Genomic DNA, 22,771 nt, shown 5'->3' on the forward strand with positions numbered 1-22,771 from the left:
TGGTGTTTGCTCTCTCTGTGGTAGAGTATCACTTTCTGTATCTCTTACAGCACACGGTGGTGTTTTTGTGTAGGTCATATGCTTAGCCACTTTAGTTAAAACTTTTAGATAATGTCTTATTTCCTAGTCTAATCTTCACATGCTCTATGCCACGTACATTCTCGTTTGATTCACTCACTAACTACATTCATGGTATTCACTCACTGTATCTTCAGGGATCTGCTAGCATAGTTTAGCTCGTAGCCGACTGATTAGTAAGATGGCCTCTATACCTGTCCCTGCTGCACTTTCCTTCTCAGTGTTTGAGATGTTTATTTAGTCCTCCAAAAAAGATGTGGGCTTTATAGAAAATTGGGAACCTTTCTGGGACAAATCTGGTCTTGTTAGAAGAGATGGTACCCATCCAATTTTGAATGGAGCAGCAGAGATGCAGTCTTACATGTCTCTTTGCAGCTTCCCTCTCGTTATCTTGTCATCCCTTCAAATATCCATCCCCTGAGAGACTGTGCCTGCTCACATTTTGCCTGGAAAAATGGTTTTCTGCTTTATATAAAAGCTCTTGATGAAGCTAGAACATCATTGATTGAAGAAATGTTGATGTCAATGCGCTCAAATGGCACCTCCATTAATGGTAGCAGACACAAAGTGATTGGGACCATTAATGGCCGGCCATTAAATCAGGGCATTCTGAGAAACGACATTTATTTTGTCTTCAAAACATTGTGAATGAAGGAACAATGTACAATGTCTCATCTGAAAAGGATGATCTTTGAATATTAAAAGGTTTATAAAATGTTAGATCTGACATCTTCACTATACATCTCTCCTTGGTATGTACAACTCTGGATGCATGCAGATGGTTATCAAAACACTTCGTAAACAACATGTTTCCCATTAAAAAATGGCAAAAAAGCTGCCTGTTCAGAATTATTCTGAGAGATTCTGAGATTTTGGGTTTTCTATCCTGTCCACTCCACACAGTACATAATGCATAATATATGACATAACATCTTCCGGGCTCTGACCTCAGAGGAGGGACCAGAAGGAAACTGTCACATCATCAGTGTGATCATTATTGTCAAATAATCTTAAATTTTATTTAATTTCAAGTCTCACTAATCCACTCTTCAAGATTTCATCAAAGATTGTTTGTCAGGTAGGAGATGGAGCCTAAATGCAAGATTCAGGAGAAAAAAAATTAACTCAAGAGCAGCTTTAGAGCTGAACTCTCAAAGTACAAAACCACTGCAGGTCAGGAAAGACTCTTAAACAACAGGAAACTCTTCCAGGAAGCCAGATAAGCAGAACTCAATGCAGCTCTAACAGAAAATCAAACAACTTAAGTCAATTAAGTCACAAACCCAAAATACAAACATAAACCTAAAGGACTCTTGAATGGGAGCACAGAACTAAAGGCATAAAGTACCATGACAGGAACTCACATCAGGAATAAGAAAATAAAGACCCATAAACACTAAGAAATAACTGAATAGTTATTTTTTAAAAACAAAAAACCAAAAATGATCCAAGCTATAAAAACAGGAGTTTCCTGGACAATTAATGTATCAGATCTGAGGACGTCGATTATAGCTGCTGGAATGTTTTGTTTATATGATTTTTATCTTTGCGGATGCTTGGAACCTTATTTAAGGTCTCTGGGCAAATTTAGGTGCTTTTCTTTTTCCTGTTGTCGCGGTAACTGATAAACTGCTGGGATGGTTTGGAAGAGTTGAGGCAAGTTTGTGATCTGGAGACACTTTGACCACATGTGATGTTTGCTGTTATATTACGAAAAATCACACAGTACTGTGCAAAAGACTTGAACCACCCAAACTTCTTTGTCTCTTTGGAATCAAATTTTAATTTCACAAAAAAATAATTAAATTCTCAATAAAAACCTTAATGTCAATCATTTAGTTGTAGCTGAACCATGAGCCATCAGGCAAATCTCCATTAGCAAGTTATCGTGGATCACCCCGTGCGTGGGGCTGCACAGCATCAACACGTTAGCGCAGTTAGCTCGTTAACGTTGTTAGCTCGTTAATGCAGTTAGCTACATAAAGCGTTGACACTGTGCAGGTGACCGGTGGTAACTCACTAACAGAGATTTGCTGCATTAATGCTGTTATGGCATTAACGTCATTTTAAAGAGATTAACGCTGACAGCACTAATTCATACATGTTTGTAACACAGTTTTACTTTGTGTTCATGAACATCCTGAAGACTGTAGTTCAGAGTCACTGGCAGGCAGCACAGGAAAGTTCATTTCTGTGTGTCTTCAGATCATTTGACCAACAGTTCTGCTGTGAGGTTTAAAGATGATGATCAACATGTTCTTCACTTTTGGTGTCAACACAAAGTTTGGATCAGCAGCAGGAGACTCAGGCTGTGTCCCAATTCAGGGTCTGCACGCTTGAAGTACGCGCACTACGCGTACTACGTACGGTGCGTACTATAAGTACGAGAAGTGCGGAAGTGAGAGGCTTGTGAAATGGGATGGTATACGCTTCGCGCGCTGTTCAGGTTGCCTAGCAACCATGATACTAACCGCGAGACACGTTACATACAGCATTGTTTGACAGAAATGAAGGAGAAAAATGTTTTGTTGGTCATTCATTTTTGTCATGACATCACTTTGATTAGTTGAGTATCTGAGGCTGAGACCACGGGACTGTAAAACATGATTGTTGGGCTTCAATTCTGTGCTGAACAGTCATTTAAGATTAGTTAGTAAATAACAATTAGCTAATGTTGGTCATGAGACTAAAGTCATCTCACTGTGGTAATGTAAATATAATATGGCCAATATTATAGTATTGTCAGATTATTATGATATATATATATATATATATAATCACTGACTTTCAGCTTGTTGTGTTTGTGGATATTTGACTGACTTTAATTATTAAACATTCGCACATAAATAAGTGACGTCATATTCAGTGCTTTTGACAGTTCACTCTTCGGCCGCTCCATCTTATTAGGGAAATTCCATATACATAAATGTAAATTTCAAAACTCAACCCCATCATTTAATTTGTTTTTGATTGAAATTGAATATTACTTGTGACTAGCTGTCACAACTTTCAAGTACAAAGTTGTTATGAAGTCTGTCACATTCCCCCCCTTTTTTTTCTTTTTTCTTTTTTTATCCTTTATTTATTCATCCTTCTTATTTCATTGTACTGTATATTGTTACTCGTATTTGCCTTGTATGTCTACTGTACAAACTGAACTGGAATGACTGACTGTTCGCTTTATAATTTCAATAAAGTTTTGAAAAAAAAAAAAAGAAAAACCTCTTCGGCCGCTCCCTTCTGCCGTATTTTGCGGCAAAATTATCCACACCCACCGCCGCACTATGAATTGTGGGATATATGGGACCACGAAGCGTGCACCGGACCACGCTTGATATTTGGGGAAATCGACGGCGCATTTGGAGTATGCATTTGAAGTACACTTCGAATTGGGACAGCCGTCGTCGCGTGGCGGTGACGTAACCGCACTTAAAATGCGTACTTCAAGTGTGCAGACCATGATTTGGGACACAGCCTCAGAGTTCAGCTCTTGACCCCTGACCCCTCTGAGATATTTCATATCCTCCCTGGTGAATTTGATGTGTTGGTCCACAAAGTTAATGTGATCAGTGGTACATCCTGAGATTTGATTTTCACCCAGGTGTCATCCACATACCTGAACTAATAACTTGGTGATGTTCCAGGGTTGGATAACAAAGCTCTTTTTTCCATGTTGGGGAAACCTGCAGTCACCCGAGACTGAAGAAGTCACTTGGATGAGACCAGATGAACAGAACCTTTTATCGTTTTTGACTCTGCTTCTGTTGTTTTTTGGGGTTTTCTTTTGATGTTTTTTTAGATGAGAAAAAAAACACTAACAGCAGCAACAAGAAGCAGAGGTAAAGCTTGCAGTGCAATAGATTCATCCTTCTCCCCTTCACCCTTCCTGCCATTTTCTGTTTTAACTTCAGGTTTCTTCCTTTCATCCTTCTTTCCTTCTTCCTTTTTCACTTCATGCTTCATCCCTTCTTCCTTATTTCCCTCATCCTTCTCTCCTTCTTCCTTCTTCCCTCCTTCATTTTTTACTTCATGCTTCTTCCCCTCATCCTTCTTCCCTTCTTCCTTTTTCACTTCATCCTTCTTCCCTTCTTCCTTCTTCCCTTCTTCCTTCTTCCCTCCATTCTCTGTGTCTCCTCCTGTCTGACCTGCAGGTGAGAAACAGGTGTGAGGTGTCAGCTGTCAGGTAGGTGATGAGTGAAGAACAGAACAGAATCCATTTCCTCTTCAAACTGCTGTCAGACATTATCTACTGCACTCTGATCACATCACTCAGACCAGCTGCTTTCTACAAAGTCTCATCAACAACATCTTTAGAAACAAACATCAACAACCAGGAAGCAGCTTCACCTCTGATCACACACACACTCAACTCTACTCACCTGGAGGAACAACAACAGTCAGGTAGATGATGATTATGAGCTCCTGAGAGCGTGTTTCTTTCATGAACACACGACACTCGTATGTTCCAGTGTCATTAATCGTCACATTGTTCAGAATCAAAGACACGTCTCCATCCTTCATCTGTCTGTCCTGCAGATCCACCCGGTTCTTAAAAGATGGATGCTGACCTTGTGGAACAAATTGCCCCTCCTGGTACAAGTAGACATAGCCTGATGTCAAGTAAGCTTTGGTCCAATGTACAAATTTGATGTTGTTGTTTGGAGCTCGACATGTCAGAGTGACGTCCTGTCCAGACTCAGCTGTGATGGTTTTCTCGTCTGAAAGAGGAAACAACACAGAGCAGAGAGGTTAAAGGTCAAAGTACAATTATGACCAGAATGATTGACTTTAAATATTTTTGTTTATTTCCTTTGACATTTGAGTTTTTAGTCATGTTGGATTGAATTTAATGAACCTCTGAACATCCAGCAGCTATTTTAATGTTTTAAAGTCGAGTTTTCATAGTTGAACATGTTCTGTTGTTTCTTTCTCTTTAATCTCTCTCACACTCCTGTCACACTGGTGTGTGTGACTGCAGCAGCATCTGGCCCAATCCAGGGGGTAACTGTCCCTGAGACAAAAAAATGTAGCATTAATTTGTTAACCATTCCTCGCTGTCGGTCCCCTGACCGTGGTTGGGAGACGCAAGGGGAAATGCTTCCTCGAGGGCCGAAGTTTTGTCCTCCTTTGGGGTTAACTCCCATCACTTTTGTGGAGTAGTGAGGCTGACAGAAATCAGCCGAGACACCCAGGAGTACTGAAGACATGAGGCTTTAATAACGGTACTGCACATTTCAAAACACACTGCATGGGCTGTAGCCCATTAGAACGCTGATCCCGGTCGCCGCCTTTATCCGTGACATTCTTTTCGCTCACCGCGTTTTTCACGCGCATGCTCACACACACGTGAGCATGCGCGTGAAAAACTCCTCACACAGCACCCAGCCACACACAAGCCAGCAGTTCCCATAACAGATTAAAAACCTGTCTAAAAAATGTGCTTAAGAAATAAGGGTTTGTTAAAGGTTTAAAGTGCTGTAAAGTTTGTTTGAGGTAGAGTTTGTAATGGTCACATGACCAGAGTTTAGTTGAGAGCACAACTATGGCATTGTGGGTCAGAACTAGCATGGATACAGAGCTACAGATGCTGTATGTTCAGCATCTGAACATTTTCTTGTACTGCTAGCTCAAGACTGTTTATGGGCAATAATATGTGAGACTTTGATAAGATCAAAGACATTTACGTTGTAAATTTTGTGTTTTCTTCAGTGTTCATGGTTTCTGAAGAGAACGAGAGAGAGAGAGAGAGAGAGAGAGAGAGAAACAAACTTGAAAACATCAATATAATGTTTGGCTATTGTTTGTTGGAGCCCTGTAGTTACACAGGGTCATCTTTTGTGTGTAGACAGATTTCACAGAGAGGTCCAGTGCTGAAACTTGTAAGTTGCTGATGCAAATTAAATAATTTAAACAACAGAAATTTCTCCTGTATTGCAGGTGTGCTACATGACAGAGTCATGATAAGTAAGTTCATTGACATTAGAATTTAGATTAAAATATTTGCATCCTCATGTACTAAAGTGATTTTATTATTATATTAATATTGTATAAATATGGTTAAAATTATGCTTCGAAGAGTTAAATATGCTCGTTGGACTGTAGGACCATCACTCACTCACCTGGGGAAACCCTCAGGTTGATGATGCTGAGGAGTTTCCATGAGTCTGTTCCATTCACAAGGACATGACACTTGTATCTTGCAGCATCATTAATCGTCACATTCTTCAGAATCAAAGACACGTCTCCATCCTTCATCTGTCTGTCTTGCAGATCCACCCGGTTCTTAAAAGACGGATGCTGGTCGTCTGTAACCAAGTGACCATCCTGGTACAAAAGAATATACTTATCTCTCAGGTCAGTTCTGCTCCAATGTACAGCTGTGATGTTGATGTTTGGAGCTCGACATGTCAGAGTGACGTTCTGTCCAGACTCAGCTGTGATGATTTTCTGCTCTGAAAGAGGAAACAACACAGAGTAGAGAGGTTAAAGGTCAAAGTACAATTATGTTCAGAATGATTGACTTTAAATATTTTGTTAATTTCCTTTGACATTTGAGTTTTTAGTCATGTTGGATTTAATGAACCTCTGAACATCCACCAGGTCACCAGTGACCCACTGAGGGGGAATTTTAGCCTCACGCTAAACATGCAAAGTGTCAGAAACTACAAGATGTTAGCTTCCACAGAACAACAACATGTGCTGATAATTAGTGAACAGAATGTGTGAGAGAAAGCAGCCTCTCATTATAAGACACTGTGAGTCTCTTAGTGGCAGATTTAGATACATTTTCTTCAAGAACACATGTGACAAGAACACATGTTTTGTATAAATATGTCACAATCAGCGGGGCTGACTGTGTGTAGAGTAAAGGTGGACCCAAATGCAGACGAAACAAAACATGAAACGTGACTTGCATAACCAAACACGAGCCGTTTATTGTGGCTGGCAAATTAACTGCAAACAAAAGGCAAAACTAACAATACACTAAACTGGTTGAGCTAAATTAAATAAAAACCTACAACAGGAACATGGACCAGACATAAGAAAACTTGACATGAACTCTTGGCCTAGAAACAAAGCAGACGATCTGACAATGACACACTGAAAACAAAGGACTTAAATACACAGGAGGTGATTAGGGGAAGTGGGAACACATGGGGGAACGCTGCGTTTTCTCCGTTTTTCTAGTCCACACGTAAATGCAAAAACTGAGTTTTCGAAGATATCCACCCTGGCCAGAGTTTTTAAAAATCTTCGTTTTCGGTGACCAAAAACGCCGTTTACGTGTGGACGAAAGGTGCAAACGCATAGAAAAATCTGCGTTTTCAAAAATACCCGGGTACGTGTGGACGTAGCCTAAATACAATGAACAAAAAACACACAACTCCTTCAAAATAAAACAGGAAACACGAGACACAGACATGACAATACAAACTTGATAACATAAGACATGCAGCATGAAACACAAAGGGTGAGGGAATACAGGGGCAGAAAACACAAGGAGTCTAATAACCAAATGAACTTCGCTAATCTACCGAACTTAAACATAAACAACATCCAAATAAACTAAAACTTAAAACGCTGGGTCAACAGAAACAGGAACCTGACAAAATATAGTCTATAATTTATTTTTTTTTCTGTACCCCACATAATTAAACATTCAAGTTGAAACTTGAATGTTGCATCCATGGAACATCCAAGAAATGTGAAACTGCTATCAAATAAGGGGTGCTATGTTAATATGTAACTTGACCTGTTAAGGTGTTTTTTGATGGAAATAGCTTTTGATTTCAGCAAAAATTGATCTATTAATACTGCAAATTAAACAAATGACTATTTTCAATTCTCTACAACCTATAAAATGTTTTGAAACTCTGTGCTTATTAATTTGGAGCAGTGCATACTAAGTTTTTTTATTTTTGAAAAACACTGTTTTTATTGTGCGGTTTGTTCAGTAACATTTAAATTATACTCGAATGGTTGATGACTCAAAAATTATGCTGACTGAATCGACTTTTTAGGAAAATCACAGAAAAATATAATTTGCATAATAATTTGGAACACAGTGTAGATTTTTGCTTTGTATGTCTAACCAGACCTTAACAAAAAAATATTTGTAACTTGTGTAAATAATTGTTTGTTTTTTTTACAAACACGCAAATTCTAGTCTACAGATGCACAAGCATAACATTTTCAGATATTTTGGTTAAAAGGTTAAAAAATTCAGTTCACAACTTTACAAGTACAAAATATTCATGAGCACAGTTTGAGCCCATCCACACATTACACTTCTTTGTCACAGCTGGATCACAGATGTTAAATCCACACAGACTCTATCTAACCTTGTGTCACTTTCACACACATTATTATTAATATATAACCTTCACTTTCTCACAGTAAATCTCACCTGCAGAGACAAACACAAAGACGCTGAAAAACAGGAAATTGTAGCAGAGTGACAGAGTTCCAGCAGACATTTCTGTTTCTGTTTTAAAATCAGAATCTGAGATTCAGAAGAGACTATATGAGATGAACTTTGAGGTTCAGCTAAAGCTGAAAGTCCCTGAGTGAGGGAGCAGGTCTGTAACGCCACACTTATGAGTTAGAGAGAGAGATAGAGATGGTGGGCTGGACCGGAGTCCTCCAATGGAAATGCAGAAATGGTTCTGCATTAGGTTAACATTAGGACTGACGTATATTAAATTATATTAAATTAATGAGGAACAATCTGGATTTATGGCAGAAACATATTTAATAACAGTCATTTGGTTGGATATGACTGATTATAATACACTGGATAAAAGCTTTATTGTCATTCATTTATTGTTCACCAATTTGGATTTGGAAATTATTTTATATTATTTTTAAGACATCAGTATATATACTATATATAAAGCTGAGAAGATAATTGAAGCTGGCGCATGGAGATTAGACAAAGCTTTACTTCAAGCCTTTTTTTTCCCCCTGTGTGTCACAAATTATGGCAATGAATATTAATAAAAAAGAGTAATTACAGGGCATCACTGCTTTAGGTAAATCATTTAAATTGTCACAACTGACACGTGTGTTTGTGTCATCCATCTTAGATGATTGTAATGGCTTTTTTTTGTTTTCTTTTTTATTTATTTATTTATTGTATTCCAAAGGTTTCTCCATGTAACGATCTGCTAGGGAGTGTGGGGAGCCATAGCCCCGTCCACCAGGGTATGAAGCAGGTATGGAGGAGATCTAGGCCCCAGATATCCAGAGGCCCCAGAGTACAAGGACCCGAGGAGGACCACCAAAGGGGGGGGAACCGTGCCACCCTCCTGGGAAGAGCTGAGTAGAGCCCCAAAGGAGAGGTCACCCCGCAGCTACGGAGCAGAGGCCAGAGGGGGTTGCAGTGGCGTGCCCGCGGGCTCTGCCGGCAGCCAGCTGTGCCAGAGAGGACCGAGCTTCAGGCCCAGAGGCCAGAGGCCTGAGGGCATCCCACCCCCCGGAAGGAGCCCAGCCGGGCCACAGGCGCCCGGCCCCGTCAATCGGCCACCAGGAGTGAGCCGGTACATACATGAGCGCCCAGCCCCAGACGACAAGGACCACCAACACACCAACGTCTGAGGGCATCAGCCACCGGCAGGGAGTGTGGTGAGGGGAGATAGGCCTCCGTACTTTAGAGGGCCTGAGATGTACCCAGAGAGGTTGAGTCTAAGACCCAACCTGACATATAGACACAGACGAACAAGCACACGCGGACACAGACATGCATTCCCACCCCCATATGCACAACCAAATACTCGGCACTCACCCAACATGTAGACAGACACAAATAGACACTGCACAGACAGTCGCACTCCCCAAACATACTCTATATCCCAGGTCCAGGTACCCCCGCCCCCAGAGGGGCAAGCCGCACCTAGACCCAGGAGATGTAACCCTTCTCTCTGGGGTGGAGGCAAGCGGACCACCTCCTTATCTGCAGTAGCAGGGAGGCCCCGCATCCCAGACCCCAGTCTGACGGCCAGCACCTCCTCCCAGCCCCCCAGCCCTGACGGCTAACAGAACCGGGGTGAGTGAAGACCTCAAACCTCCCTACGCCCGCTCATATGTAGTGTTGCTGTGTGCTGTTCTAAAGTGCATTTAAAACTCAGGAGAGCATGGTACTAGCTTCCTCTCAGAGAGCAGCACGGCTCTTCCCGAAAACCCTTAGTGTCTAAATGCATTTAAAATTGAGGGTAGGGCACCAGCGCCAGAGGTGGGTTGGAGTACACCGACCATCCTCTGGATGCTGTAAAACGTGCCCACCCCCAAGGCCCTATATGTATGTGTTATGTGAGAGTGTGAGTAATGTGGATGTCTAGGTTGCAGAATAAAATTGAGGCACAGGCGGCCAGAAGGGGACAGAGGGGGAGTGCCTCCCCTGCACCCTGGTGAGATACCTGCACCCCAAGCCCTGCGTGTGTGGGTGGGTGTGGTAGAGCGGGAATAGGGAGGCAGCTGAGGATGGGGAGGGAAGAAAGGGAGGGGCAAGTGGTTTTCTTTTTTAAACGGGCTTAGAAAAAATCTCAGTTTCACACCTCTGAGTTGAAAGCAACCTTCCTCCGCCCCTCACACTGGTACAGTAACCCCACCACTTTTTTCCCCAGCATCTTCTTTAATGACATCCTACCTTGGTCAAACTGAAGCTCCTCTGCTGCCACCTGTTGGATTTTTACATAGTTTACCTCACACAGGAAACCTTTCTTACACGCACACTTTTTTTTAGAGAGAAGAAAATAAAATAAAAACTGCTTTTGGAGGAGGAGAACGTATTTGAATATTTTTGTGAAATTTTTCCAAAAGATCAATAATGTCTGATAACTCATCTCAGCCTCCAATAATACATCATCATAGATATTTGATTCCATTTTTGTGATCATCTGGATTGATTCTTTGGTCATAAGGCGAGCAGGACTCACTAAAGTGATGCTGTGCCTCTTCAATAAATACAGTGTCTGCAGTTCAGCAGAGAGGAAGTGTTTGTTTCTGTTTACCGGAACAACTGCATTAACCACTAAGATGTGGTGAGACAGATATGTAGACTCCAAAGTTCCTTTGGTTTACTTAAGTCTATTTTGTCTATGTCTATGAAGGTTCTCAGTCATCCAGGTCATCGTAGTCTAAGGAGCTTAGAAAAAAAAGCATCAGGACTTCTTTAAGTTGCTTGATGACGTTTCACCTCTCATCCGAGAAGCTTCTTCAGTTCTAAGGTCAAATGGTGGAGAGTCCCAGATTTAAACCCAGTGGGAGTTTCCCCCAAAGAGGGACAATGAACCCCCTATTGAACCTCTACCTAATCACATGAGCCAAGGTGAGAAAACGGGTGTAGCTCACAATCAGCCAGGGTTTCGGGTGAGCTCTTTGTGAAACCTGGCCCCACCCTATCATGTGATGTCCTGAGGTCAGATGGCCCAGGATGTGAGTGGGCGTTAAGGCGTCTGGGGAGGGAACTCAAAACTGGATTATAGATGTCAGAAAGTTGGTGTCGTAAACCATCGCCTCTGTTCAAAGATGGTCGCTCACAGTAGACATAAATGGCTTCTTTCACTCCTCTTTCAAACCATCTGTCCTCTCTGTCCAAAATGTGAACATTGGCATCCTCGAAAGAGTGTCCTTTGTCCTTTAGATGCAGATGGACAGCCGAGTTTTGTCCCTATGTTGTGCCATGCGTTTGTGAAGTGGCTGCCATTTCAGAAACGTTGTTTGTTCACAGTTAGAATAAAAAAAAGTTCACAGCTTAGAATAAAATCTATAATTCCTGCTTCATGACTTAGTGAACTATGATCATACATGGTTGAACATCCATTAAGTTATCAGCAGACACAGTAATACACAGAGTGGGTTGAACTAACTAGAATGAAAAGTTTGATATTATTGAACTCAGAGATCAGATTTAAAGTTATTTTTCCAAATCTGCCTTCTGGAACTGATGAGTTTTTCAGTTATACTCTGTCTGTATCATTTTCTGTTGCATTAGAACAAAAGAGGCAAAGCAAAACTGGCTGCCCAACCCAACCTGTGACCATGAGCTGTGGGACTGTTTTACCCAAAACAGTTTTGCTTCTCCAAATTAGAGAACTGGATGATGACTTTGACCTTTGACCTATGATGACTTTGACCTCAGAGAGGCTTTAAGCTTCATTGAAAGTTTAACAGGACTGAGCTCTGTGCTCATTCAGGAAATGTGATTCAGAAGGAAGTCCAGTCTGAGTTCATGAATTTGTAGTTTATCAGACACTACAACACTCAAGTCTGTGTTTTAATCTTATATTACTGAGTGAGACAATATAAATGTTTCCAAGGGGAAGGAACAACAACGGGATACTTGTTGTAAGTTACTGAAGACATAAAACATCTGCATGCCAATAAATTAAGTAACTGATTTCCATTAAGTAGTTCTGCATCATCAGAGTCTAATTCAGTGATAAAAAGACATAAAATCTGTAACATGTGGATGTTCTCTGATCTGAGGTGCTGGGGGGACCAGTTAGAGACCAGCAGCTGGATGTCAGTGGTTGGACTGGTGGACTACTTCAGTGAAGAGTAGACAACGTCTGGCTCTGGTTTAAAGTCTGAACACAAACACACACAGTTCAAACAACAGGAAACATGATTACAAGCTTTGTAGGTTAATCAAGACCTCCAATCTCCACCTCTCTGCATCACACACAGTCCCACTTCAGACTTTACTGGGAACCAGTTTAGATACAAATCAGAGCGTCCACACTGCTCACACTTTAAACTGCTTCTTCAAACCTGGAGCCCACAGATCTGTGCTGACCTTTAACTTTGATCACACGATTTCTTCTAGTGTAGGTTTAGTGTTTCTTTCTCTCACCTTCAGATCTTACTTTTTGTTTGTCATTAGTTCCCTCTGTGTTCCGTCTGTAGTTTCTCTGCCTCACCTCTCAGTGTTTCATGTCTTACTTCATTTATGCTGCTGTTTCTGATGGTTGTTTGTGTCGATCTTCATTCCTGTTTTACTTTGTCAGTGAGGTTCAGTCTTTGACTGAAAGAGCTGCTCAGCATCCTCACAGACTCGTGCAGAGGGTGATGTGGGTTGTTCATGATGTAATACTGAGTGCATACGTGTGTTCTCACTATAGCAAGAGTAAGTATAGATACATCTAGCACAATATATACCTGGATGGTCTACTGATAACCAGCAGTAATGACAGACGTATGTTCTGTAGTTATTCAGTTGTAGTCAACTGGACTGTCAGACATCTTGCTAATATGTTTCAATTTATCTCAAAGTCCTAGTGAAACATTTATGGACCGTATCCTACTGAAGACTAGTAACATTTTGCTCTCTGGGTACAGAAACAGTGCTCTGTTTTTTTCTCTCAAGCTCAGAGGTTTTACTTTGTAGGTGAACTGTTGTGTGCAGTTTTAGAGAAACAAATAAAAAAAAATCTACTGTTTCTTGCAGGTTCAATCAAAAATAGACCCTGCACTATTGTAGGTGTCATGCTATTGCACGTCAACTTCAGCTGCCTGCCTGATGTACCTGCAGGGTTATAAGGAGAGTCACAATTATATGTTGCACCATTTCCTGTATTTGAAGCAACACTACGCTGTTGAAGTTCATGCACTATAACTTGTGTTTTCACTGTACAAGTTTATTTTTGTTGAATCAGATTGTGAAGATTTGTGTTCTGTGTTCATTTCCAGCTCTTTATTTTTATTCTTGGACTTGACTAGAGTACCTCTGCATGATTCACAGTTCAGGGTAATACTTCATTAGCTTACACTGAGCTTTGTTGGAGCCCCTTAGTTCATCCTGTCTAAAACAATCTGTATTAGCTCCTCTCCCTTTAAAGCAACTTTCTACTCTCTTGCTGCCAATCACTAATAAAAGGTTGAAATAACAGATGGCTGGAGCATATGTAACTGAGACCATATTAGGTATCGATGATATCATACAAACCCAAGAGTAGAAAAATCATTATATGTTTAGAGCAATCTGCAGCCTGCACTTTTGGTTCTCATGGATTACTTTATTTAAACTTTTCTTAGCTTAGCCTAGCATAATGACGGTAAACAGGGTAAACAGCCCAACTGTACCTGAGCTTTCTTGTTCTGATGGTTGTTTGTCCATTACTGACATCGTCAGAGCCCACTGCTGGGTAGACCACAGTTGTATCAGTCTCTGCAATATAAAGCATATAAAATTACTGAAGCTACCACTGTTATATTATTACTCAACAGCTGCAAAGTAATTGACAAGATTAGGTGATTAAGCGATTTTTATAATCTGCAGCATTTTTCAGCTTTCCTACGTTAACACCTCTGCTGTGAAACTCATAATGACCAGAAATAACTGACGGCTCATTCTGTGAAAAACAAGTGTGGATGACCACAAGGCTGCTATATTCTAATAATACAAACGCACACACTATACCACAAAGCACAAAGCAAAAGGGTTCTCATGAATTGAACACTATCATTAGATCTTGTGGTGAGACGTTTAAACCTTAACCTGGTTCACACTAACTGGGGTCATCAACAGGAAGTAGCTGCTGTGGTTTTACATGCAAGTTTAAAAATGGTTCAAATGTCTGAGAGGCTGAAAACACAGACAAAGGTCTACGGTCTGTTCATTCTGTGACTTAATTGGCTTCACACTAAACCAAAAAAATTATCTTCTCAAGAACTTTCACAGGCACAACTTTCTGAGAAGATGGAATGATCTGCCTGCAGTCCTGACCTCAACCTCACTGAACACTTGTGGAATGTGTTAATAGACCTCACTGCATTGAATCATATCTGTTATTAACCTCTGTCTCTCTTCCACAGCATGTCTTTTATCCTGTCTTCCTTCTCTCACCCCAACCGGTCGCAGCAGATGGCCGCCCCTCCCTGAGCCTGGTTCTGCCGGAGGTTTCTTCCTGTTAAAAGGGAGTTTTTCCTTCCCACCGTCACCAAAGTGCTTGCTCATAGGGGGTCATATGATTGTTGGTTTTTTCTCTGTATCTATGAAGCGCCTTGAGGCGACTTTAGTTGTGATTTGGTGCTATATAAATAAAATTGAATTGAATTGAATTGAATTGAATCAGCTTGTGAGTACTAGTCATGCCATCATGAACAACACAACCACATACAATCTACATACTTGACTCTGCTGCTCAACTCACAAATTTTCCTTACAAATCTTGTGCCATTTAAGAGAAGAAACAGACTTTCCAACAGTATAAGATTTATTGCCAAGAAGCAACAAATTAGTGTTACAACAAAGAAATCAAAGAGAAAGTTCCTTACTAATGCCCTATTTCTGAAACATCCTCACCCCTACTTTGCAGTGTTCCTTAATTGTAAAGTTGCAAAAAAGTTGTTTTAGAAACAAATCTAACAACTCAGCAGCCATTTGAAACACGTCACATAGTTTTGCAATTATATTTAAAATTTTAAATGTCAACCTCAACCCTTTTGATGGAAACACAGTACTACCTTTGCTTTTTCTGATTGGCTGTTGTTGAGGATCTGATAATTGGATGTAACTGTACATGACATAAGTGATGATGTCATCTTCTCCAGCTTCTTCTTGATCTGCTGAAATGATGCAAAATTAAAAATAATATAAATTAAATATCTAAAAACAGGTTGCATTTAGGAAAGTTGTAACTATAATAATAATGAATGTGACCTTTATTCTACTGAAGAATCTCAAACACGAACAATCAGGAAGTCTGAGTCTCACCTTCAGATTTCCTGTGAGCACATCGTCTCACCAGCAGAACCAGTAACACCAGTAGAACCACAACACAGGATGATCCAACAGAGGAGACCAACATCATAGAGAGAAGAGGATGAGAGCGTGATGGATGAAGAGTGATGGAGGTGGAACCAGGAAGAGAGGTGAATGTAGATGGAGGTGTGGATGTAATGCCTTGAGCAGTTATTGATGGAGATTTGGTGGCAATGAGTGAATGTGAGCTGGTGGGTGGAGGTGTGGTGATGGTGGGTGTATGTGTATAGTTGGGTGGAGGTGTGGTAGTGGTGGATGTAGGTGGAGGTGTGGTTGTCGTGCATGGAGCAGTTATTAATGGAGATTTGGTAGCAGTGGGTGAGGGTGTGATGGTGGGTGGAGTTGTGGTGCTGGATGTATGTATAGAGGTGGGTGAAGATCTGACAGTTGTGGTGGTGGGTGTAGATGTAGTGGTGGATGTAGGTGGAGGTGTGGTGGTGTGTTTGTCTAAAATAAAGCAAACACAGTCATCAAGTTGTCACATTGTGAATGTTGAAACCTGCAGAAACACAGACAGGTGAGTGTGTCACCTGTGACAGTGATCCAGCTGGATGGAGACTCTCCATGACCGCTGATGTCACACTTGTAGAGGCCTTCATCAGACCTGGAAACATGCTGGATGGTCATGTGACCTGTAGGCTGCTTCCTGATGAGGGAGCCATCTTTATAGAAAGCAGCTGGGAGGTTGGAGGGAGTGGTCTTTGTTTTACAGAGCAGAGTGACGTCATCTCCCTCCATCACAGGGAGGACAGGACTCTGCAGGATCACTGATCCACCTCAACACAGAGACAAACTACAGCATTTCATCCATTTACACACAGCTTCATCAACACTAACTCCACACACTCAGCTTACCAGTGTCATACCTTTGTTCCTGGCTCTCCACTCTCTTAGTCTCTGAATGTGTTTCATCCGATGACACTATATGACATTTCATCTTTACTTGATAAAATGGAATTATTTACCTGCCCAAATGACTTTATCCATACAGCGTTATTTAAAATCTGTTTTCTTGCTAATGGCCTTGTATTGTAGAAATACACAGCTCAGAAATTACCGGCATATCTCTAAGATCCCTTTCTTGTCAAAGCTTCTTAAAAACGTGGCCAAACAAGTCATTTCTTTTATGGAAAAACATGACATCTTTGACAAATTTCATTCTGGGTTTATGTGTGCTTCACTCCACAAAAAGTCCTTTACTCAAAGTTTCTAGTGATTTCTAGTGATATTTTGATGTCAGTTGACTCTGCTGCATCCACTGTAATGGTTATCCTGGAGCTTATTTCTGCCTTTGGCACTGTTGATGAAAGTATTTTGATTAACAGGCTCTTAGGTTTTGTATATTTTCACCCTAGGCAAATAATTAGGCCGTTTTCTCATGCGTCTTATCATTTCTATGCTGATGATATTCAGCTTTACTGTTCTTTTAAGCCAAATTAATATTTAAAGTTGTCCTGCTTGATAAACTGTTTTAGTATTAGCAAACAGTGTGTCTCTGACAACTGCTTGCAGGTGAACTCTGATAAAATAGAAAAAACGAATTATTGCCCCTGAAAATTGAATAATTGAAATCAAGCAATACCTTGGTGCACAGGTTCATCTGGCAAACCAAATCTCAGATGTCACCAGTCTATTATTCAAACAAAGACAAAGACAGACTTCAAATCCATTTGAAAGCCTGAAGCTTAGCCTTGTCCATCCTAGCTGGAAAACTGAAAAAACAGTGTTATTTGTAATCTATCGTCCACCTGTCATGGTCCTGGGTCATTTTATCTAAGCGGTTTGAGTTTTATGTGTTTTTGTCATTTTTGTATTATGTTAAGGCTACTTTGTTATTTTAAGTGTTATTTGGTAAGTGCCTGGGTTTTTCAGTTTAGTTTTGGTTTATTGGATTCTGCTTTGGGGTCATATCTTATATGCACACAGCTGGATTCATGACAACACCTGGGGAGATACTCACAGAAATACTCTGTAAGTCTCGTTTTTCAGACTTTATCTGATTTGGTGATCAGCTTAGATACAATAATTGTTGTCATATGTCAGTAATAGTTGTCAAACAGCTAACTGATCATCTGCAGAGGCTTATTTGAAGAGTTTCAGAACCCAATTACAGCAACTAATAGACTCCAATTTGTACATGTAAATGGAGAGTCCTCTTCACACGCTGATGTTAATTATGGAGTTCCACAGGGTTCAGTGCTAGGACCAATTCTGTTTACATTATACATGCTTCCCTTAGGCAGTATCATCAGATGCAGATGACACTCAGCTCTATCTATCTATGAAGCCAGATAACACACACCAATTAGTTAAACTGCAGGCATGTCTTAAAGACATAAAGACCTGGATGGCCGCTAACTTTCTGCTTCTTAATTCAGATAAAACTGAGGTTATTGTACTCGGCCCTGAAAATCTTAGAAATATGGTATCTAACCAGATTCTTACTCTGGATGGCCTTGCCTTGGCCTCCAGTAACGCTGTGAGGAACCTTGGAGTCATTTTTGACCAGGATATGTCCTTCAACACACATATTAAACAAATATGTAAGACTGCGTTCTTCCATTTGCGCAACATCTCTAAAATTAGAAATATCCTGTCTCAGAGTGATGCTGAAAAACTAGTTCATGCATTTATTACTTCTAGCCTGGATTACTCTAATTCATTAATGTTAGGTTGTCCATAAACTCCCTGAAAAGCCTTCAGTTATTCCAAAATGCTGCAGCAAGAGTCCTGACAGGGACTAGAAAGAGAGAGCATATTTCTCCTGTTTTGGCTTCCCTTCATTGGCTCCCTGTTAAATCCAGAATTGAATTCAAAATCCTCCTTCTCACATACAAGGTCTTAAATAATCAGGCCCCATCTTATCTTAATGACCTTGTAGTACCACATAACCCAATTAGAGCACTTCATTCTTGCACTGCAGGCTTACTTGTTGTTCTTAGAGTATTTAAAAGTAGAATAGGAGGCAGAGCCTTCAGTTTTCAGGCCCCTCTTCTGTGGAACCTCCCTTAGTTATGCTGCAACAGACATAAGCTGCTGGGAGATTCCCATGATGCATTGAGTTTTCAGGCACCTTTCTCATTCAACATGTGTTAATAAACCTCTCTGCATTGAATGACACTTGTTATTAATCTCTGTCTCTCTTCCACAGTACATCATTCATCATGTCTTCCTTCTCTCACCCCAACCGGTCGCAGCAGATGGCCGGCCCTACCTGAGCCTGGTTCTACTGGAGGTTCCTTCCTGTTAAAAGGGAGTTTTTCCTTCCCACTGTCACCAAAGTGCTTGATCATAGGGGGTCATATGATTGTTGGGTTTTTATCTGTATGTATTATTGTAGGGTCTACTTACAATATAAAGCACCTTGAAGCAACTGTTGTTGTGATTTAGTGGTATATAGATTGAATTGAACTCGGGAGCCATTCTTGTGAATGAATCAGAAACAGTGTTTGTTTGTTTTTTTTCAACTAATAAATATTTCTAAGTGTCAAACGGTTGTCTCACAAGCTGAATTAGTGGTTACTTTTTATGCTTTTATTTTATCACAGCTTGATTATTGTAAGAGCTGTTTATGTGTTTGAATAAGAAGGATCTTGACCATCTTCAGTCAGCACAGAATGCTGCTTCTGCTAGAGACTGCACAAAATTAATATAAAAATCTTTGTCCTTACTTTTAGAGCCCTGTGTGGTCAAGCCCCAGCTTATATTTCTGACCTTCTAGAACGCAACACCTATTCTTGTAGTCGAAGGCTATTAATGGTCCCTGTAACTCATTTTAAGACCAGGGTTGATAAATACTTTAGAGCACTGGATTCTTTTAAGAATCAACTAAATTCTCATTTATTCAGATTAGCTTTTAACTAGTTTTAGGCTGTATGATGTTATATGTATGCTGTTTTATATTTTTGTTCTCAGTTTTTTTTTTAATTGTAAAGCACTTTGTGGTTTTTGATCTACTTACCAGTAACTGTCAGGTTAACCATGTTACTGACGGTGCCTTCTCTGGACTCACACCAGTAAACTCCACTGTCAGATGGGTAAGTATATCTGATGTTACAGGAAGAACCAGCTGGTTTTCCCCACCCATCTGCACACTGAGTCCTCTGTTGTTTGCTTGTGTTTCTCCTCAGAGTCCATCCAGCAGAGCTGTCGTCCTCCTCACAGCTCAGAGACACAAAGTCATATTGAAAGAACTGGGAGCTGCTGGGACTCACAGTCAGACGAGCTGTGAGGGTTAAAATGAAAAATTGATTGTGTCTCCCAAATGCTTGCTCAAATTTTCTTTGTATTATTGTAGAGTCTTTATCTTACAGTATAATGTGCTTTGTGTTTTGACTCTATGGGATTAATATAAAATTGAATTGAAAAAGAAAAAAACAATCAAAGAATGTTTTTTTTCTTTTAAATTTTCTTTATTTTTAAAGAATTCAATTTTTTCGGCACATTTGTGCTACAGTCAACTAATTTCAGTCCATAGGCAGGAGGAAGAGAGTAGTTGTAGTTTTTGAAAACTGTGGAGATATAGCCAGGAATCCAGAGTAATGTTAAAGCTGAGTGAATTCTGACCCCAGCCCAGCAGCCAGATGCTGAACTTCAACAGGTAACAAACTGATCAGCAGTCAGGCTGCAGCCTCCATTTCTACCTGTTCATGTTTCTACAGAATCACTGTGGTAATCACTTTAAAGTGTCTTTGCACCGGTTTTCATCTTTATTTTGTGTTGTATTTGTACATAAATGCTAAGTGAAATATCACCAATACAAATCACTTAATGTGTCCTCATTAAGTGTATTGGTGTGTGTGGCTGTAGCCTTAGCTTTTATCTTTGTTAAATGGTAATTATGAGACTGTGTATTTCAGGTCATTTTACAGGGTAACATGGTAATGTATTGAGTATTATAACAAACTACTATCTGTAATGTGTAATGCATACATTTTTTGATTAACAATCTCAGGACTGGCAGGCATTTCTAGCAACATTTTATAAAATGACCCAGTGTTGGGAAGGTTACTTTTAAAATGTATTCCACTACAGATTACAGAATATGTGCCCCAAAATGTATTTGTTCTGTTACATTACTCAATGAGCATAACGTATTCTGAATGCTCTGGCTCGTAGCTGAAAAGTAGCTTTACTTTGTTGTCTGGGTCAACTTTGCTAGCGAGAGACAGAGAGAGGAGTTGAATGACATGAACACAGTGTACAGTCACAAGATCGAGACCCCTGTATTAGAGACTCTTATTGCATAAAATAAGTAACTGTATTCTGATTACCACCTTTTTAAACAAGAACCGTAACGGAATACAGTTACTCATATTTTGTATTTTAAATATGTAGCGCCGATACATGTATTCCGTTACAACTCTGCCCACGAATACTGCGCAAGTGCCCTGTACTTATGTGCATTTTGCGGGCAACAAATCAGGTTTTTGCAAGAAACAATGAAACAAGTACACTGTAAGTACTTACTGGGTTGTGGGCCGTGTTATGGAGTCACGTAATTTCATCTATTTTCTAACTTCCAGGTATTTTAAAGGGAAAGAGATACAGATTGTTCTGTAAATAATTTTAAGTATCGCAGCAACCCGAGTAATTACTGGTTCTGCTTAAGTAATTTTCTGCATAATGGAAGTTTCACTATTAAGTCTGTCTTATATATTACCTATAAAATTAAAACTATCATAATCACTTTTCTTGTTGCAGGGTAGTTGCGCCTTGTTGCCCACAAATTGCATGCAAGTATAGGGTACTTGTGCCTTATTCGCAGGTCGTGTAATAAAGTGTTACCACATTTATCAGGTTTAAACTGTGACAAAAGATTACTGACCTTGGTTTGTTGAGCAGCTCAGCAGTGAGATCAGAACTAAAGAGAAATGACACTCAGGTTCATTTGAGGTGAACATAAAGAACAACTCCACACAAACACACAAACTCTCTCTGGTATATCTGCTCATTTTCTATTTGATGACAGGAATATGTTTCAAAAACATTTGGACAACAAAAGATGGGGAAGTGTGTAATAGTAAAACAGAACATCCCATATGTATATTCCTACGGTTTATGCTGTTCAAGCTCCTCTACTCAAATTTAATTATTATTTTTTTTAATCTCAGAAACAGCACTGAATGTAATTGTTGTGATCATAAATATGTGCACTGACTACACTGTTCATATAATACAAAATGTCCTCTACTCCTAAAAGAAACCACAGTAAAGTCATGTGTCCACTGTGCAGCTGTGTTGATATAATGAGTGAATGATTTGATCTTTTCACTGCCTGCTGTGTTTCCTCGACTCCTGAGCAAAGATAAAGAGTCAGTTCAGACCTGCAGTTGGTCCTCATGGTGTTTTGAACTTGAATTCAGCCTGATTTGTTTTTCATGTCTTCTCCTCCATCATCAGTTATCAGGAGAGCAGACAGTCAAAGTACAAGAATTCAAACAAACACAGAGATTCTACTTACAGAGCAGACACAGCACAGATGTTTCCTTCATCGTCCTTCTCACTCATTTGAGCTTTTTTTCATTTCTCTCACTGACACCAAGTAAAGCCCGCCCTCTTCCTCTGAGCACCAGCTTTCTATTGGTTCAAATAGAGTGAGTGGTTAGTGTGTGTGTGCGCGTTAGTGGACGTCCCCCTCAGTGAGAGAGGCAGATATGAGCTGAAACACAGGAATCAAACCAGGGACGCTGCTGTTATGGAGCTGAACTGGAACCATTCAGACACTGAGGCCCTCTGAACACATTTTAGTTACAGCTGTGCAGAGACACACTGATGACTGACTGGAACACTATGATTCACATTTTACATTAACACCATCCTCACACATGGTTTATATATGGCCACTAGATGGAGATGTTTCACTATAAATACTGTAGGACAAGAGAGGCATTATGGACAAAAACAACACATCCCCCATTTTATTTACAA

At 40.2% G+C, this 22,771-nt stretch overlaps 2 protein-coding genes across 5 annotated transcripts; both read right to left on the minus strand.

Moving 5' to 3' along the window:
• Positions 1 to 645: 645 nt before the first annotated feature.
• On the minus strand, positions 646 to 8,631 carry LOC146389779 (polymeric immunoglobulin receptor-like). Its single transcript, XM_084913206.1, has 4 exons — positions 8,486 to 8,631; positions 6,198 to 6,530; positions 4,458 to 4,796; positions 646 to 4,223 (listed from the first exon to the last, which is right to left on the minus strand). The coding sequence occupies exons 1-4, from the start codon at positions 8,553 to 8,555 to the stop codon at positions 3,874 to 3,876; spliced, it is 1,092 nt and encodes a 363-aa protein (XP_084769332.1). The 5' UTR covers positions 8,556 to 8,631; the 3' UTR covers positions 646 to 3,873.
• Positions 8,632 to 12,344: 3,713 nt separating this feature from the next.
• LOC146389780 (Fc receptor-like protein 5) lies at positions 12,345 to 22,362 on the minus strand. 4 transcript variants are annotated; one of them, XM_084913059.1, is made up of 8 exons: positions 22,305 to 22,362; positions 21,669 to 21,704; positions 19,803 to 20,066; positions 16,372 to 16,617; positions 15,794 to 15,804; positions 15,544 to 15,642; positions 14,161 to 14,245; positions 12,345 to 12,665 (listed from the first exon to the last, which is right to left on the minus strand). In XM_084913059.1, the coding sequence occupies exons 1-8, from the start codon at positions 22,333 to 22,335 to the stop codon at positions 12,622 to 12,624; spliced, it is 816 nt and encodes a 271-aa protein (XP_084769185.1). In that variant the 5' UTR covers positions 22,336 to 22,362; the 3' UTR covers positions 12,345 to 12,621. The 4 variants fall into 4 exon arrangements, with proteins under 4 accessions (XP_084769185.1, XP_084769177.1, XP_084769168.1 ...); XM_084913051.1 differs by having other exon boundaries at positions 15,544 to 15,645; XM_084913042.1 differs by having other exon boundaries at positions 15,794 to 16,288.
• Positions 22,363 to 22,771: the final 409 nt, after the last annotated feature.

This window comes from Perissodus microlepis, chromosome 3 (assembly GCF_051167445.1).
Source record: "Perissodus microlepis isolate ML-2025 ecotype Zambia chromosome 3, ASM5116744v1, whole genome shotgun sequence".
NCBI lineage: Eukaryota > Metazoa > Chordata > Actinopteri > Cichliformes > Cichlidae > Perissodus > Perissodus microlepis.

Coding starts and splice junctions, on each gene's coding strand:
- LOC146389779 (XM_084913206.1), bottom strand. CDS start 8,555: ATGTCTGCTGGAACTCTGTCACTCTGCTACAATTTCCTGTTTTTCAGC. Junction 6,531..8,485: donor CTTTGTGTTTGTCTCTGCAG/GTGAGATTTACT, acceptor TTCCTCTTTCAG/AGCAGAAAATCATCACAGCT. Junction 4,224..4,457: donor GACTGTTGTTGTTCCTCCAG/GTGAGTAGAGTT, acceptor TCTCACCTGCAG/GTCAGACAGGAGGAGACACA.
- LOC146389780 (XM_084913035.1), bottom strand. CDS start 22,335: ATGAAGGAAACATCTGTGCTGTGTCTGCTCT. Junction 21,705..22,304: donor ATCTGTGCTGTGTCTGCTCT/GTAAGTAGAATC, acceptor ATTTCTCTTTAG/TTCTGATCTCACTGCTGAGC. Junction 16,289..16,371: donor CAGCTGGATCACTGTCACAG/GTGACACACTCA, acceptor GCTTTATTTTAG/ACAAACACACCACCACACCT.